At 45.0% G+C, this 15,536-nt stretch overlaps 1 protein-coding gene across 2 annotated transcripts in view; it reads right to left on the reverse strand.

Annotated features, from left to right (window-relative positions):
• Positions 1-15,536, reverse strand: part of prkcab (protein kinase C, alpha, b) — a 116,202-nt gene that overhangs the window by 70,556 nt on the left and 30,110 nt on the right. For both annotated transcript variants that reach the window (XM_012818270.2, XM_031569268.1), the window contains exon 3: positions 8,994-9,076. In XM_012818270.2, coding sequence (XP_012673724.1) covers positions 8,994-9,076 — 83 coding nt within the window. The remainder of the gene's footprint in view (positions 1-8,993; positions 9,077-15,536) is intronic.

The raw sequence follows: 15,536 nt of genomic DNA on the forward strand, positions 1-15,536 counted from the left end.
CTTTCCCATATTCTAGGATTACTACTGGACACCACTAGCTGTGGCTAGACTCGATGGGATTACTACTGGACACCACTAGCTGTGGCTAGACTCGATGGGATTACTACTGGACACCACTAGCTGTGGCTAGACTCGATGCACAGGACCTAGGACGTAAGTCTCCACAAGTATCGCTAAACAACAACTGCTGCCCACCATCTAATCATTCCTCCTCCACTCCCAGACAGCAGCGTGTGAGAGTGGGGGAGCCTGGCCTTTACCTCCAATTAGTGACAACTGATTCATGGACAGATGTGTAATGAGGTGATTCAACATGGGTCATCACCAAAGCCTTATTAACCACATGGTGAGGGATGGCTAAGATGTCTCTGCAGAACTCTGTGCCACCACACTCTGTACCCAATCTATTACATGCATTCAATTTTATATGAAGGCTAGAAATTCAGCTTCACTTTACGACACTACACTTCGATAATTACAATGGCTCCATAAAAATTAAGTGCCACTACTTTTTTCATTATCTATAATCTAAGCCTCGTGATTCACTAATAACTGCCATTCTTTTGTCTCCCTGTTGCAATGAAACCCGAAGCAGCCCTATAAAGACTGAGAGGGGAATAGTGCTGAGTCCTGTTTCCTCCACAACCCCACCTGCCTGTGTCATAGAGGAGCTGGTGACAGGAAGTGGTGAAGTTTGCCTGAATTTCTCCTGGCAGGAGTTTACAAGAGTCAGATAATGAGCTGTTCCTCTTCACTCTAGTGGTCCTGACAGGTTCTAGAACAGGGGTTCCCAACCTTTTCTACTCTGAGGCCCACCTTTTCGTATTTGTAACAGGTCGGGGCCCAACAGACACCCCGCTTATTTTAGCTAATCTATATTCCATTCTTATTAATAAGTGATTGTTATGTGTCACAAAGAGCAACATCAGCACCTGCTACAGGTGGGAGCCTAGTAATTAATACAAGAAAATCTTCCTCCAGATATTGCAATCAAAATTGTATTGTGCACCAGAAAACAAAATAAAACCGCACAGAGCATTTTCAGTCAAAAGGGATTTATTATCCAAAAGAGTTTTGAAATAAAGGAACTTAATTGCAGTAGGCGTAGGCCTATCTGTGCACAGCAAACAAGCAAGGAAATAAAACCAGAATAGACCCAAAAGATAGCATGCACTCAAAAGAAGTGATGAAACATGCAAACAAGACCACTCAGCTAGGCCTAATTAAAATAGAAGATGCTTCAGACATGCAAACAAATAGGTTCAAATAATGTTCAAATAAAGGTTCAAATAGGTCAATATAATAATTCAAATAATTGAAATAATGATTTAAATCTGTGGCTGCAATCTATTATCAACATAAATAGAACCGAGGATTCCTGGGCAGTAGTTCGAGTTGGTAGCTCTCTACAGAAAAGCATGTCCTCTTGTAGAATACCACTCCAATGATAACGCACAAAAAACAGCACTAATGCAGCTTTACTGACGTCCGTCGACTCGTCTAACTTGTTTTAAAAGGAACGGGCTACCTTTCATCCTTTCCAGGACCTGGTTCTGTATGTGAGTGCTGGATGTCGCGTCTCCAAATGTCGATTCAGATTTAAAGGTTTGAGCGCCTCATTAGACAGTTTTAAAACGCACTCGACACACTGCGCCCTGGGCTCAACGACGTCACCTCCATTCACAAAACCAAATATAATATAATCAGGGTTGTATTTACGCTGAATTTTAGTAGTTTTCGGTAGTATGACATTACCAGTGCTGTCATTCTTTCGCTTACGCAAACGTCTCAATTTTTCTACAGCGTTGGCAACCTTTTCACGGACTGGTCTAGTTATTTTCCTAGAGAAGTCGTGGAGTGTGGGTTGGCGACCATCTAACCTGGGACTGCTTTCTGTCGGGTGCTTTGCATTAAGGTGACAACTTAAAGACGAGCTGCTTCTGTGATAGCTAAATTCATCTTGACAAATGCTACATACAACTTTAGTTTTTTCGAACAATCCCTCAGCTCTCTCCATCTTCAACTGCCGTCTCGGTCTCTCCTATCCAACTGACTGCAGGCACGCGGCGATTTCGTGTCGGGGGTCAAAGCACACCGGGAGTAAACAAAGTTGCGTTAACTGCGTTAAAATATTTGATCGCATTAATCTCGGACACAATAAACTCATAGATTAACGCGTTCATTTTGACATCCCTAATTAATATTGTTCTGAACTAAAAATCTGTTCTTCGTGAAAATTCGTGAAAAAAAAAAGATCTGAAACATTTTCGCGGCCCACTGGATGGTGCTCCGCGGCCCACCAATGGGCCTACAACAACTATAATATATATATAGCATTATAACATGCAAACCACATCGTTGCATTATCAGGTGGATTTCTTACGTGAAGTTTGAATCATTAGGTTGGGCAAAAGGTGATGCAAACAGTCCACAGATAACTTGACAAATTAAAAAAAAATCTATCTGATGTCAGACTTAGGCTAATGTGCTATGAATGCAGGGACAGGCCCTTTGTTTATTTTTATATTTTATGTATATTTTATGGCTTGATTTCAACTTAATGACCATGGAGAATTGTGGGTTTCAAAGCCAGACCAGTTGAAAACCACTGGTCTAGAATCTTTGCTTATCCAGTGAGAGAATGAATCTAACAAAGGCCATCCAACGTGACAAGGCTAGCACGTCCTGTTGGGCCCTACTACCAAGACGCCCAGGTGTCACATATGGTTCTTCTCTAGTCAGGACACATTTGTCCTGGTCACTTGGGGAGATGCTGTGGCAAGGAGGAGGTCTGGGCCTCTTACGCAACTCTGCAGTGTCTCCCTCTCCCCCTCTCCCCCTCTCCCCCTCTCTCCCTCTCTCCCTCTCTCACTCTTTGTGTCTCACCTCCCCCTCTCTCCTCCCCCTCTCTCCCTCTTTGTGCTGGACATAGATGCTCCCATCAGAAAGCAATACAACAGGGAAAAACACCACCCAGCACGCACACGCACACGCACACACCTAAAAACAGCAGAAAAACACAGCCACAACCCTGTCATCTGTGGTTAAGAGAAAATAACAAGCCCACACAATTTAAAAACCTTAGGTGAGGAAAAGCAAGCACCATGTGTTTCTCAGGATCACTGGTAACTAGGTTACAGGCTAAAGCCAAGAGATGACTGAAATGAAACATACACAATGGTTAAATGCGATGGTCTTATGACTTCCATCCAAAAGGAGCTTGTTCGATACAAAGGCTCTATGGTGTGTGGTGTCTCCCAGCCCCAACCCCTTTAGAACCCCTTCACCAGAGACCTGGCACACTCAAATTGGCCTTCTTTGTTTTCAATCTGTAATTGTGTAGTCCATGACATGTTTTATGTTTGTTTGCTGCCTGAGGATCTCAGTTGCAGCACACAAACAGTACGTGCCACAGGCATTCCTCATTAACTAAGCTGAGAGCCTATCGTGCCAACACCTCCAGATTGATATTTAGAGGACAGTTTTACTACAGTGGCTGTAAAATCGAATGAATTATTGATGCACAAAATGTGAGTTATTGCCCTCCTTTGAGAGTCAACCCCATGGTCTATTCACAATCCAAAGAACAAGCCCATTAAAATGATGATATGTTGTCCTGTCGTCGACAGACTCCAACAATGCAAATAAAACAGCATTTCATAAATCACTAATAACCTGATAACACAGGAAAGAGCAAGCGGAGAGTGCTTCTGTGCTCCAGTGTCAGTGTAGATTAGGATCTAAAGAGTCTGGGGCATTCTCCTGCTTTGTCTTATCGTCCCCCTCACACATGTTGGGTCACCACTCCAACAGAGACCTCTAAGGGAGAGAGGGAGCAGAGAGAGTGAGGGAGAGAGGGAGAGAGGGAGAGAGAGAGAGAGAGAGAGAGAGAGAGAGAGAGAGGGAGAGAGGGAAAGAGAGAGAGAGAGAGAGAGGGAGAGAGAGAGAATGGTCTCTGACATATTACACTGCTCCAAAGATCCACATGAGGTTGTGGAGGTCTGCTTTGGTAAATCACTTGAACAGGGCTGCTCGTAATTGCAAAGGGCAGCGTGATCTACTTCTGTGCTCTCCAAAGCCTCAGGAGAGGATTGGGGTAGGGGTGATGGCTGAGATAAAGGCGTGAGCTTGAGAACTGGAGAAAAGATCAAATTGCAAACAGTGGGGGTGAGCTGCTTTGATAACCATAATAGTTAGAGATATTGACTTTAATATGGGTGAGGTTCCTTAGAACTGCCTGCTGTCAACCAAAATCACCCACTAACAATGACCTTGTTGTGAAGAAAGATTGTTCAGTCTTGTTGCTATACCTTGTGCATGACTTATCTCATGGATTGCGAGGTCCAGGATTATATTTGTTGAGCTTCAGTGGGGTCGTTTTAACTGAACACATTGACAAAATGTCAGTTCATGTTAGCACTGAGTGAAAGACATAAGTCTAATCTTAATGTTAGTTCTTTTATTGAGCAGAAGATGAACAGAAAGATACACATAGGTTGAATCGGTCACATCTGAGTTTGGTTTGGCTGCTTCAGGATTCTGGGACCTTGACGTCAGCAGGAGCAAGGTCATGGATGTGTCGCCATGACAACACCACTAATATGGACATCATGAGTCCACACGAAGAGAAACCAATCCAGGGAACCAGGCAGGAAAAGAAAATTCAATTTTTAGCTTGTAATCACCTAAGGGCTATGATTTCATTACCACAGCTGTTAAGGACTTCCTGATGAAACCGCCTTTTCTTCCCCTGTATGTGTGTGTGTGTGTGTGTGTGTGTGTGTGTGTGTGTGTGTGTGTGTGTGTGTGTGTGTGTGTCACGGTCTCCCACACTGCCTTGTTAACTCTGAAGCTAAGACAATCATACAGTAATGGAATCCCTTGTTCCAACTGTCACACACATGAGTGAGTTCCTCTGCCTGATGTTCATGCTACCTCATGAGGTCCTCACAGTGTACTACAAATGGTCATTTGATAAACTCTTGTGGCGGATTAATCAACAGACTGCATCTTTCATTTGCAGAGTGTGGCAATAGTGTCTGCTAACGTGTCTGCTAACGTCTTAATTTCTTCTCCATCTTCTCATTGAGACACAGAGCAGAGTCTTAACTGAGGAGCTCGAGATGCTTCACTTCACTTCACTTCTCCATCTTCTCATTGAGACACAGAGCAGTCTTAACTGAGGAGCTCGAGATGCTTCACTTCACTTCACTTCTTCTCCATCTTCTCATTGAGACACAGAGCAGAGTCTTAACTGAGGAGCTCGAGATGCTTCACTTCACTTCACTTCTTCTCCATCTTCTCATTGAGACACAGAGCATTCTTAACTGAGGAGCTCGAGATGCTTCACTTCACTTCACTTCTTCTCCATCTTCTCATTGAGACACAGAGCAGAGTCTTAACTGAGGAGCTCGAGATGCTTAGCCTCCTCTGATCTCTGATTGGTACAACCAGGCTAAAGCAGCTTTAGCTGCCTTCTGAGCCAGCAGGAAAATAAGCTGAGAGATGTTTTCTCTCAAGAAAGCATGGCTGCAGTTTTTTTTACGTATCTTTTCCAATCGTTACACCTGCTCTTGCAGGTGAGTAACACACCTGTGCTTTACAATCATGACACTGCAGAAGACAGTCGCAATGTTTTTATGTTGCTCCTTTCCGTTTCTTCCTCTAAGATTGAAGAAACTGAGACTGAGAAACTGACCTTTAACATGATGTACATTCACGCTCTGTACCATCATGCTCCACCAAAAACCACGCTCAATAGCTCTAACTTCACTAACTTATTCACATGAGCCGCTCGCTCTCTGTGAACATGCATTATACCAGGCTCTCTGATTTATCCATTTGAGTGGAAAGAAAGAAAAAGAACAGAGGGGAAAAAAAGTGAAAATCATTGAAGAGATGGTGGCCCATTTGTCTCCATTGTGCAACACGTGTAGAAGAGGTTCCAGACAGCTCCCAAGGCCCAAACACATCCATCAAAGCACAACACAACAGAACGAGCACAGAGGACAAGCTCTCTCTCTCTCTCGGGCGGGAGCCACTATGCCGTGTTCACTTCAGGCCAAAGACAATGGTGTTTTGAAAGAGGATTAACTTTTAGATGGAAGATGAAAACCTTCACATTAAAAAACAACACATCATCCCCCTTACAGTGGTTCCGCCATTTCAACCAGGAAATGATTGCATTCTAATAGGGGACAAGGTGAAAATAAAGAGGGATGTTGAAAGTCAACTGTTCCACAGTTTCGCTTTCAATTAGCATAGAGAAAAAAGCTGCTCTATTTGTGTGTGTGTGTGTGTGTGTGTGTGTGTGTGTGTGTGTCTTGATGAGTTCAGACTGATTGAGCTCACTGGGAAGCCTCATCCAATTCATCCAATTACACTTTTGAACTTATTATCAACAACTGAGTGTGTGTGTGTGTGTCCATAGTTGCGCATCAATATGACGAAACATCCAAACTCTTGCATACAGGTCTGTGCCGCTGCTCATGTGAGGAGGAGGAAGAGGGTCTGAGTCAGGAGGAGGAGTCTGGCTCTATAAGGCAGATGGTAGTGGAGGTGCATAAAAGACCCAACACAACAACAACCCAGTTGCAATAGCAGTGATGTGGCAGACACTGAGGTGGCAAGATCACGTCCCTAAACAAAATGTTAATGTAATCAAATCTCGAGAGCCATTGAGTTATTCAGTGATGCAAAACAATTAACTCTCTGAAACACAGTCCTTAGGTCACAAGGACCGTCATAATCAAAATGTACTTCTCATAACATGGCCTCAAAACCTCACCTCCACTCATTTCTGCTAAACTGGCCATAGGCTGTCTGGTGCCTTCAGTTGTCCTATAGGAGATGGCCACTTTTCCATTGGTATTGAGCAACACGTTTTTATCTGGAGATATTTAACCAGCAGTGGGCAACTTGTTGCCATCGACTAATCAGAACACTGGGAAGAGGTCATGTGATCACCTGGCAATATTGCTCAAAAAGTCGCCCCATGTGTCACCACTTTAACGACAGACGCTGGATTAGTGTATGTTCCCCTGCAGACGCTGGATTAGTGTAGGTTCCCCTGCAGACGCTGGATTAGTGTATGTTCCCCTGCAGACGCTGGATTAGTGTAGGTTCCCCTGCAGACGCTGGATTAGTGTAGGTTCCCCTGCAGACGCTGACATGTGCGAACATGATATGGCAGGTGTCACGTGTAGACACGGCATGGTGAGACCAACATCTTCTCTGGTCAGCACTGACCACAGTGAGCAGCGCTGGCTCAGGACAGAGAGCAGGAGAGGGAGTTCCTGGATCCTCCCTGACTCCTTTTTCAGTGTGCCTGAGCAAGACTGCTTCCAAAGGCATGGTAGCCTCCCTGCTAGCCTTGTATACTAGTCTTCACCATTGATTGATGTATATATGGAGTGTGAAACGTGCAGTGCTTTTAATCCTCTCTTAATAATGAAGTGCTATAAAATTCAGCCAATTTATGTGAAAACAGGAATTAACAGGATTAGTTCTACTCTTTGACTATATGTCACACAAGGGAAAAGAAAAGAGCCAAGACAAAGCCAGATTGCTGAGATCTAAATGAGAGCTGGTAGCTTGTGTGTTTGATATGAGAGCTGGTAGCTTGTTTGTTTTGATATGTGCCTGGACAGCAACAGGACTTGCAACTGGATCGCACCACTAATGACATCCTCTGAGTTCAGCCCTGCATGTCATTTCAACAGCGTCAGTGTACGAACATCTCATTCAAATACTGAAAAGCCCCTTAGATCGTCCGTTAGAGTCTGTTCCACTGGTGCATTAATGCAGCTGTGCTTAGCTTCAATGGATTAAGCTGTCAACATCTATGAGTTGATCTTTTCAACCCATATCTTGTAGTGTCAGCACCTATCATGAACAGCATGATCCAAAGCCCCGCCTTTTCACCGATTCTCACTCATCTGTTTCTCTGTGGAACTCTCTCTGCCAACACTAGCCAACCTAAATATACATAATTGGCCAGGCGCTTGTTTGTTTTCATATAGATGAGTGATCAAACGGTAGAAAAAGAAGAGCTACAGGCCAGAGGGGACACACACAGACAGACACACACACACACACACACACACACACACACACACACACACACACACACACACACACACAATCTCACTCACAAATACACACTTCCACATACACATCTTAGGGACACTAACAAACCCATACACTGTATAGGTTTGTATGTGTGTGCGTGTGTGTGAGAGAGAGAGAGAGTGAGAGAGAGAGAGAGAGAGAGAGATGTGTGTGTGTGTGTGTGTGTGTGTGTGTGTGTGAGAGAGAGAGAGAGATGTGTGTGTGTGTGTGTGTGTGTGTGTGTGTGAGAGAGAGAGAGATGTGTGTGTGTGTGAGAGAGAGAGACAGGGAGAGAGAGAGAGATGTGTGTGTGTGTGAGAGAGAGAGACGATGTGTATGTGTGAGATAGAGAGAGAGAGAGAGAGAGAGAGAGAGAGAGAGAGAGAGACGATGTGTATGTGTGATGTAAGTGAGGCTCTGAGAGCTGGACCAACAGGCCTCTGAAGGCCAATCAAGGACAGGAGCCTAGGGCTGACGGAAGAGGAGGCTAATGTTGCATAAAACACGACACGATAAAACCCGACATCTTCACAATAACCATCACACACACACACACACACACACGCAAAGGGAGAGACAGAAGAGACACAAGAGTGACAGAGAGAGAGAGAGAAAGGATTGAGCGAGAGAGAAGAGAGAGAGAAGGGGATAGAGAGAGGGGGAGTGAAAGAGAAAGAGAGGAAGAGAGGGTAGTGAAAGGACAGCTCAAAAGACAACATTCCTGTCAGCTGGTGAGCGTTGCCTTTGAGCTGACATGCATCATTATGCAAGTGAAACACTTTCTTACATACATATACATAATGTGTGTGTGCGCGTGTGTGTGTGCGCGTGTGTGTGCGCGTGTGCACACTCGAAGTACTGGGTGAGAGGGTTATGATACTTACGTCCGTGTCGGGTCCCTTATCTGCTCCCGGGCAAGAGAAGGTGACAAACTCATGGCACCGCTTATGCACCACAAAACAGCACACTGTTGAGGAGAGAGAGAGAGAAAGAGAGGGAGAGAGGGAGAGAGAGAGAGATTGATTTGTCATATGGTACCATGTATCAGAATCAGAATCAGGTTTTATTGGCCAAGTAAGTTTGCACAAACAAGGAATTTGACTTGGTAAAGTGACTCTCAGTGTGCTTACACAAAATATACAACACAATACAATACAATACAATACAAACAAACAAACAGTGCAAACAGTGCAACAGTGCAATGGACTAAGGAGTTTAAAAAAGTATGTACAAGGCGGAATGGCTATATACAGTAGCTGTGAAATGTTGCACAACAGTAGTGCAAAGAAGAAGTGGAGAGTGCGAGAAGTGCAGTATCATGTGTCTGCCCACAGAAACAGAGGAGTGGATGCAGAGACCCAGATACACACTCATCCACCACACACACACACACTCCCACACACATACCCACACACACACACTCACCCACCACACACACACACACTCATCCACCACACACACACACACACACACCCACATCCATGCACACACTCACACACACACATACCCACACACACACTCATCCACCACACACACACACACTCATCCACCACACACACACACACTCCCACACACATACCCACACACACACACTCTTCCACCACACACACACTCATCCACCACACACACACACACTCATCCACCACACGCACACACACTCATCCACCACACGCACACACACACCCACATCCACGCACACACTCACACACACCCACATCCATGCACACACTCACACACACACATACCCACACACACACACTCATCCACCACACACACACACACACACCCACACACACACATACCCACACTCATCCACCACACGCACACACTTATCCACCACACGCACACACACTCATCCACCACATACACACACACACACTCATCCACCACACACACACACACACCCACACACATACCCACACACACACACTCATCCACCACACACACACACACACACACTCACACACTCATCACCACACGCACACACACACACACACACACACTCATGCCACACACACATACACACATTACATAAAAGTGTATGGCCTGGAGTATACTCTTACAGGAGAACAATTGATGGATTCAGGCAGGAGGCTCTCACCTGAGCGTCTCCCCTTACTGTCCCACGGCAACCACAGACCTGACCTCTACCATCACTCTGTCTGTCACTCGTTCAGCTCAAACACACAGAATATATACACCTCTGTTCACTTTGTGTCACTCGTTCAGCTCAAACACACAGAATATATACACCTCTGTTCACTTTGTGTCCCTCGTTCAGCTCAAACACACAGAATATATACACCTCTGTTCACTTTGTGTCCCTCAGCCTGCTTCATCTCTTAACCACCAGGACAATAAGCTGTGCTGCCATGGTGCTCTGTGTAGCACCTGGATGGGAAATGTAAATCTATAAGCTCTGGGATAGATTAGTTTGGTCTGTGAAAGACCAATGCCACATATAAGCAAACACACACAACTCACACATGTGCAGACACTTAAAGGAGCATACACACACAACTCGCACACACACAACTCACACATGTGTAGGGTTGGGTACCGAGAACCGGTACTAATATGGAATATATTATGGAATATATATATTTCGGTGCTTCATTTCGGTGCCTGAGCCAATTGAACACGGTCGCTAGGCAGATTCTGTGGGGCACATGAAAAACTGCCCCAGCTCCCAATGTAAACTTTGTCCTGTGTCGCTCACGCTCATTGGTGTTTTCATAGCAACAGTCTTATCTGATAAATGCCGAAATGAAGCACCGAAATCTGCGTTGCATTTCGGTCCGGGTAGGTACCGGTTGTATTGGAACCGGTTCTGATATGACAGTGAAGAGCAGGCAAGCACAAACAAAACTAGCCATCAACCTTTTAACAGAGAAAATACCGAAAGGTAAACGGTTAAAAGTGTGGCTGTATTTCGCACAAAAAGATTCAAACATCGCGACGTGCAGCAAATGCAACAAAATAATTGCGTAAAAAGAGGGGAGAGAAGGCAAGCGTCAACGGCAGATCAGCAACCGAAGACTGAAAAATAAACGGAGATGACAGCTTAACTACCAATGGTAGACTCTTAAAGGGGCAGTACACATGTTCTAGTACTCAGTGTGTTCAAGTAACAAGAGTAACTATAAACAAGATAGAAAAGATAGGTATAAACAAATCATAAAATGGTGAAATTTCATGAAATAAATGCAAACAAAATAATACATTTTTGACTCCAAAGGCCAATATGCTCATATTTTTGCAAAAGAAGTTTGAAGCTGTTTTTTGTATTTATTTATATTTATTTAAGTATACTATAAACTGTTGTTTACAGTTAATATAACTGTATATATAGTTTGAAGTTAAAAAGTTGGAAGCTGTAGTTGGAAGCCAAGTGTTTTGTATGTATTTATATTTATAATATACTTTAAACAGTTCATATATTGTTCAATTTGAAGAAAAAAAAATTGCCTTGGCAATACAAAAAGCCTTTCTTTAATGTCGTCAATCGTCGCTTTGTGCTTTAAAAAAAAAAAGTAGCCGTTCAGGCACCTTTTAGGCGCCGGTATCGTTTTGAAAGTATCGGCAATAAAAAAAGCCTTTGTTAAATGTCGTCAATCGTATTTTTTTTTTTTTTTTATAAAAGTATCGGTTCCGGCACCGTTTAGGCACCGGTATCGTTTTAAAAGTATCGGTTATGTACCGGTATCGGGTAAAAACCAAACGATACCCATCCCTACACATGTGCAAACACTTAAAGGAGCAGCCTGATTCTAATGCCATGCACTTTTTGTCAAATTCAGCGAATTACTCCTCACTTCCACCTCCTTTAGCTGTCCTCTCACTGCGCACTCTAAACAAAAGAAAACTCCAGTAATCATACACATTCCTGGCTCAGTAAATGGGAAACAAACAAATACAGTGGCTCGGACCAAATGAAAAACAATTCCAGCCAATCAACTTGTTACTTCAGCAGCACAGAAGGGAGGGGTGTAATTGGATTGGTGAGCTCAAACATCAACAACCTTTGGCCACAATTGCATACTCCACCTTAAGGCCAAAAAGGAGAAGAAAAGGTCTGTTGGATTACCTATTTCTTTTCTACTTTGAGCATTTCTGGTGGTCCAGGACTCTGGGTTACCCGGTCCATCAGTCCTGACAGACAGAACGGGCTCCATTCCAGGCAGGCAGTATTTGGGAATCCCATCAGCACCATAACAAAGCCCAGGCCCAGTGCACTCTTAATGAAGGCCCTGAGAGAAATCCCTTAGCTCACCCACATCGGAGCATCACGCTGCTCACACCAGCCGGTGGAGACGTCAGCAGCAAGTGACATTCATCCTGTCAGAGTGTTACACAACACTGGTTTGAGGGACAGCACGCTGATGCAGAGGAGACGAACAGGGCTACAGCGAGCCTTCCTGAGTGTTCAGTCTCTTGTCAAAATCAAATCAACTTCTAGTGGTTATAGAATGATGATGCATGACGCCTGCACGTCTGATGAGCATGTACCGTGGGGTAATGTGTTAATCTGATGGATAGTTTCGCATTGACAACTAACACATGTCTACACACACACACACACACACACACACATACACACACACACACACACACACACACACACACACGCATACACACACACACACACACACAAACACGTGTTCTGGCAGTACTGAAGAGGGGGGTGCATAAGATGTGAGCATCTTCTGCTATTTTTCTTGCCTAGGGTGAACATTCTTCCTCCCCTCATCCCCCTCTCTCCCTCCTTCCATCACTCCTCTGGGCAGGGAGGAGCGGAGGGAGGGGTTGCTGCTGCCTGCAGAGCTCCCTGCAGCGTGCCCTTTCCTCGTCTCCCCCAACACCTTCATGCACTGGAGCGCCATCATGAACATCTTTACCATCACAACCCCCTGAGTCAATATGAGGGCGGATCGATGTCTCATTCAGTCTGATGCTCTCCTCTTCATGCTGAGACACAATGGACGTCTCTTTCTTTTTGGCACCAGGCAGGGAGGACCGTCCCTCCCTTGCGGCGCACGCAGACAGCCAGCTGGGCTCATGAAATGGTGTGTGTCCCCCTCAGAGGGGAGGATCTGGTCCTGCGGGCTACCTGTCGCTCAGGAGGAGGAGGACGTGGTGGATCGTGCGGCGCTACACACGCGTCTCATTTAGTTCCGTCTCATTTCACGGGGAAGCCAAGTGGCCAGAGGATTCTTCCGCTCTCGCTGTCACAGACAATGATGTCTCCGTCTTGCACGGAACACGTCTTGATGTTTTGACAGGTCGGAAGAGGGGGAAAAAAGAGCTTCAGCTGAGAGAGGCTGAGAAGTTGAGTGATGTGACTCCTGAGGGATTCCTGGAGTTATGATCTACGGTTTAAGTCTCCAAATCACCAGCTTAAATGGGATACATTTACATTTGGATATTGAGGACGAGCTGAATAGTCATTTACATTTTCTCAACCTGAACACACATATACACACACACACACACACACACACACACACTGAAATACATAAAACATTAATTTGCTGTGCCTGTGAGAGAAAATACATGCAAATATATGCTTTTTCAGTTTTGCTTGGAGAGTCAGAGGGAATTCATTTCTCAGGGTTCAAAACAGAACCCATAATATGCCAAGAAAAAGTAAAAGCTCAAATCAGAAGCATATGGCCCAACATTAAGCCCAAACAGATTGGCCCTGCATATCATACGTTGCATATGATAGTTAGGGTGCTTCATTATCAGCACTGGAAATATATACTTGTGAAGTTCATTATTGTCCCACTGAAGAGGCATGAATACTGTGAATATGGAGTAATTTCATTATATATGCACTGTATACATAAGGCCATTGACGCTGTTCTATATTTGAGTGCTGTGTCAATAGATGTCTGTGTGTGACACATTACTGTGATGTGATGTACTGATACCTGTTGTCACATATATGTTTTGTATAGAGCTGGGACAGCACTAGGAGAGGAGGTGGTAGAGAAGCGTCATTAGGCTGTGAGCTTGTGTTTTGTCAGCTGGTCTCAGATCATGTGAGCATGTGACCAGCTGGACTCCATCTGAACAGATGACAGATGACTGGTGACACGCTGCAGTCAGCAGCAGCAGAGGGAGGGCCGGCACCACTGACCCCAGATCAGACCCACAGTAGACAGTGTGGGCACTGGTCAGAATAAGAGCATCGAGGATGAACTAAAACCAGATTAACACAACAAATGCAGAATAAAGGGCACAAAGGCTCCACTCATCAAGTCAGGATAGTAGCAGAACTGATAAAAAAAAAAATAACAAGTTTGAAGAGAGCAATTATCCGGGATTTAAAAGATGGAGGAAACGCTGATCAAATGTAGAAGAGAAGACTGTTGATGAACTAACACCGTTGATGAAATTCAGTGCAAACATAAAGAGCAGGTCAGAGGTCAGACAGGGCTGATTAGATAAGCAGACGCAGCAGTCATGATGAAGTCATCCCTAGTAAGGGTGGAAATCACAGGCTTTCTGATTGGACGACTCCTAAGACAAGGATTCACAACTTAACACCAAACCAGACTAGACTGGCTGGGAGACCTCCACAGTGCCCCTGTAGAGCAGGGACATCTCCAATCCTCAAGGCTAGTCTTCCCAATGTGTTTCATTTTGGGGTCTTGTTAGACTGATTGAATTGTATTTGCTGCCGTTTAAATTGATGTGTTACTGTATAACATCTGCTCCAGAGTAAAGAAACAGAACTTGTGGAAGTAGCACTGATTAGCAGCATATGAATGTGCATGTGAGTCTATCAGAGAGCAGCTGTAGGTCTGAGCCTCCCGTGCGTGTGATGGGGTCGATAACCAGCCTCCACCTGCTCTAAAAGGGGGCCAAGCGGTGAGGAAGCATTAAACCCCTCCATGCCCCTTCAGCTGCTGCTGGCTGATGCTGTCATTAAGGGCTTTCCCGCTAACGATGGGCTCTGGGCTTCCTCTCCGCAGCAAGGCTGGGATGCGGACGCCATGGAAACCGCTCAGCAGCAGTTTTGGCAACAAGAGGCATCACAGGGATCATCTATGGGGTTGCTATTTTCATCCCGGCATGATGGATGGCTGCTGCCTTTGTTTCCGCGGCAGCAAATTGGACGAAGGTGCAGGAGCAGCAGCGCTTACGCCGAGGCTGTCTCCTGTCTCCCGTTTGTGTCACCCCCAGAGACACTACTGGGGAGTCATTTCTTCAGGCTCTCCCTCCTTCTCTCCATTTCTCACTCTCATCTCATCCTGTCTTGTTCTTCTTACATGCTTTTCCTCTTTCCTCTCCAACACTAAATCCCACTGAAAGGTGGATTAGTACACACAGACCACACAAACACCCACACATACGCACAAACACACACAAACACACACACACACTCTATCGGTCATGTTCTCCCCATGTCAGCGGGCCTG

The sequence above is a fragment of the Clupea harengus genome, chromosome 1, assembly GCF_900700415.2.
Source record: "Clupea harengus chromosome 1, Ch_v2.0.2, whole genome shotgun sequence".
Classification (NCBI taxonomy): Eukaryota; Metazoa; Chordata; class Actinopteri; order Clupeiformes; family Clupeidae; genus Clupea; species Clupea harengus.